The sequence below is a fragment of the Mytilus edulis genome, chromosome 6 (assembly GCF_963676685.1).
Source record: "Mytilus edulis chromosome 6, xbMytEdul2.2, whole genome shotgun sequence".
NCBI classification, from domain to species: domain Eukaryota; kingdom Metazoa; phylum Mollusca; class Bivalvia; order Mytilida; family Mytilidae; genus Mytilus; species Mytilus edulis.
The window spans coordinates 69,690,142-69,693,485 of NC_092349.1; the positions used below are offsets into that span (position 1 = coordinate 69,690,142).

Sequence of the window (3,344 nt, forward strand, 5' to 3'; positions counted from 1 at the left end):
GTTCCATTTGGTCATTTTTGTTTGCTGGATCTTGATGAGTTGACTTTAATTTAAAGAGAAGCGAAATATATCGAATTAACATTCAAACTAGCCATAGCAAAAAAAGAAAAAGACAGAAAGGCAAACAACTATATACAAAACACAATATAGAAAACTGAAGACTGCTCGAGCAACACGAGCCAAACCACAAACCGGTATTCTTCCTAACTAAAACATAATATATTCCTTTTAACTATAAGTACTTGTAGCTCTTTATAACCTGATCAAGATATGAAAAGTACAAGGATCTCGGTCATACTCTTTACTGTTTAACATTGCAGTATCAAGTTAAATCGTCGTTATTTTTGCTTCTGAGTGCTTTTTAATATGATAAATGTGGCGTAAACACTTAATTTTAACAATTTTCCTCAATAATTCTTTAGTTACATCATCCAAAATTAATGGTTATGTTTTTCTTGTTTCGATGACTCTACCAGAGGTTGTGCATTTCAAAAAAATATTTCAATTCACAAGACGCCTCCCTGTGTGTGCACGTGATCTTGTCGAAACTACAACCCTAGGCTTAAAGAAGAGTGGTCGCTTGTTAATCAGTTTAGTTAACGTTGACACTGTTCATAATGATAGATACGTGTTCACTGTTTCTACTCTTGGGACTCCTTGTATCATATGGAGAAAATATAAAAGCAATTCAAAACATTACCTTGGACGGAAGTAAATTGGTAACCGTTGATATGTTGGATGCTTTGAGGACAAATTTGACGAACTTAGCAACAGAACTAATCGAACATAGTAAGTATTCACATTTGCTATTTCAAATTCTATACTCTTCTTCTTGTGGGTATAGTATAATGTTATTTGTGCATATATGTGTGAACCGCGATGGTACTCCGAACAGCGATGGTCACGCTGAAGTGCGATGATTGGACGCTGACTAGTGCGTTTTTGACTATGCTGAAGTGCGATGGTGACATTGTGGAAAAACATAAAGGGTATATAACCAGTATAATTTAAAACAGTCGACATGGTAAATGGTCATTGCATTTCCAGTCCTAACTGTTACGATGTAGTGTACTTTGTAAATAGCCAAGACAACAAAAAAAGCAGTCGTTCATACAATCGTTCAAAAATTGACCACTATGTAAGCTACATACGAAGGTTATTTTCCTTTACAACCAGAAATAATTGTAATGACTGAAAAACGTGGAAGTTGTTTGAAATGCAAATACTTCTTGATTAGGCAGAACGAAACAAAATAAGCGAAACATCTATATGACTGCAGTGAATGAAGACAACAAATGAGATAGATCACCCGGTAGATGGTTTTTACTGCAACTGGAGAAAATATTGAATGTCTGGTATTTCTATATACTAACTAATTTAAACTCTCATAATAATTGGACATCTGTGTATATACATTTTAAACTAGTATTCACGCATCTAATAGACAATCGCACATCAGCGAAAGGTCCAGCATACGTCGGCGTAGAACATCGCATTTCAGCACGACTATCGCACTTCAGCGTCCAAATCGCACCTCCGAGTCCTACATATGTATATATGATCTCTCTTTCTCACCAAGTTGAAACCGTAACCTGCATTTATTAAAAATCCACACTACACCACATCTTATCAGGCGCTCCCTCCTCCAAAAATAAAAACCAACAAAAACCAGAACAATCGTGGTACCATTCTTATTGTAAAACATTGTTGTAGAAGATAACTCACTCGAAGGAAAAATTACCATTTATGTTACAAGCTTATAAATATCTTAACTGCTGGAAAATACAACTTAATAAAAATACAACTTAATAATACTAAAAACATGAAAAAAATATTGAATCGGCTACACTCTGTCCATTTTGATTCGAAACACAAACAAAACTCCGGTCAATTCAAGAAATTTTAATTTGGAGTAAATAATATGAATTTCGTTCTGACACGCTCTTTAAGTTTACAGCGGTGCGTGATGGTGTCCGTTTGGATTTTGAACAAATGTCAGATACAGGTCGGTTGTAAGGTGTATATCCGCAACAATTGTTATGGTATCCATGGATTGTTGTGGTTCCCATTCCCGTTTCGAATCAGTTAAGTTGTGTAAGTTCTGAAATCCTTGCGTGCATTTATTATTGGGATATTTGAAGAATGAACAATAATGCGAGATTAATCATTGCTATTTCATAGAAATCTGAAAAATTCTTATGTCGGTATGCAGTTGTTTTTCACAGGGAATATTATTGGTTTAACTCGGCTTATATCTATATTTGTTTCAGATTCTAAGATGGACAAGCCGATTTTCTTCCATGCAAAGATGCCTGCAGCTAAAGTAGATTACAACAAAAACTCCATTGTGAAATTTAGCAGTATTTTAAACAATGATGGAGATATTTTTAACCATGGAGACAGTGTTTTTGTTTCACCTGTTACTGGCGTTTACTTATTTTCCTGGACAATGCTTACCTACAGTGGGAAATCCATTAGTACTGAATTACGAGTAGACAATGTTGTTAAGGCAACACTCCATGCAAGTCTCGGTATGGCTGTTGGACATGTATCGGTCAGTAAAACTGCTATTTGTAGAGTAGATAAGAATGAACACGTGTGGATACAGACTGGTGATTCTTACATAGGAAACGGTTTTGACTACGATGCCGGAAGTTCGAGTTCATTCATGGGTGCTCTCATATACAAGATTTAAACACACGAATCGAAAGATACGTTTGAAATGGATTTACAATTTCATTACGATGACCATCAGTTTACTAGTCACTTGCTTTTCTTATATCTTGTACTTTGTGTCATAATCGTGTTTTTATAAACTGACATCCATAATGTTCCATTAAATCCATATATACATTATTGGTTTATTATTTTATTTATAAATATATATATAATAGTAAATGTAACCTTTTGACAAGAATGGAATACGGAGATATGGAGTATTGAATCAATTTTAATTGTAAAGTTGAGTCATCTCTTCAAAAATAGAGGGATGCTATTAAGATTGGGTTGGTGGCTTTTTCACAGATTACTTTAGATAATGTTTCATTTGTCTAAGTCACGAGTAACACCATGGATGGCACTAGTGGAACATAGATGTAATGGGTATTACATCTATGAGTGGAGCAAGGACCTTTTCAGATCACCTGAGTATATTTCCGATTGTTGGTGGTGTTTATATCGCTATAAATCTTTAGTTTTGTGTATTGTTTTTATCATGTTTTGGCCCAATTTCCGGCGCAGAGCGCAAATCAGCTCCATACTTAATACTTCGTATCACTACACTTAATATGTAGTGTAGTGTACTGAGTATATGGAACGGAAACGAGCGCTGTACAGAGATTGGT

General features: G+C 34.9%; 1 protein-coding gene across 1 annotated transcript; it reads left to right on the top strand.

Moving 5' to 3' along the window:
• The first annotated feature begins 535 nt into the window (after positions 1–535).
• Positions 536–2,856, top strand: LOC139528261 (uncharacterized). The gene is made up of 2 exons (XM_071324154.1): positions 536–789; positions 2,271–2,856. The coding sequence occupies exons 1-2, from the start codon at positions 618–620 to the stop codon at positions 2,693–2,695; spliced, it is 597 nt and encodes a 198-aa protein (XP_071180255.1). The 5' UTR covers positions 536–617; the 3' UTR covers positions 2,696–2,856.
• The last annotated feature ends 488 nt before the right edge of the window (positions 2,857–3,344 follow it).

What these genes read in the sequence shown, in the direction of transcription:
- LOC139528261 (XM_071324154.1), top strand. Translation starts at nt 618, where the DNA reads ATGATAGATACGTGTTCACTGTTTCTACTCTTGGGACTCCTTGTATCA. An exon ending in AACAGAACTAATCGAACATA is followed by an intron (nt 790 to 2,270) that starts GTAAGTATTCAC and finishes TATTTGTTTCAG; the next exon opens with ATTCTAAGATGGACAAGCCG.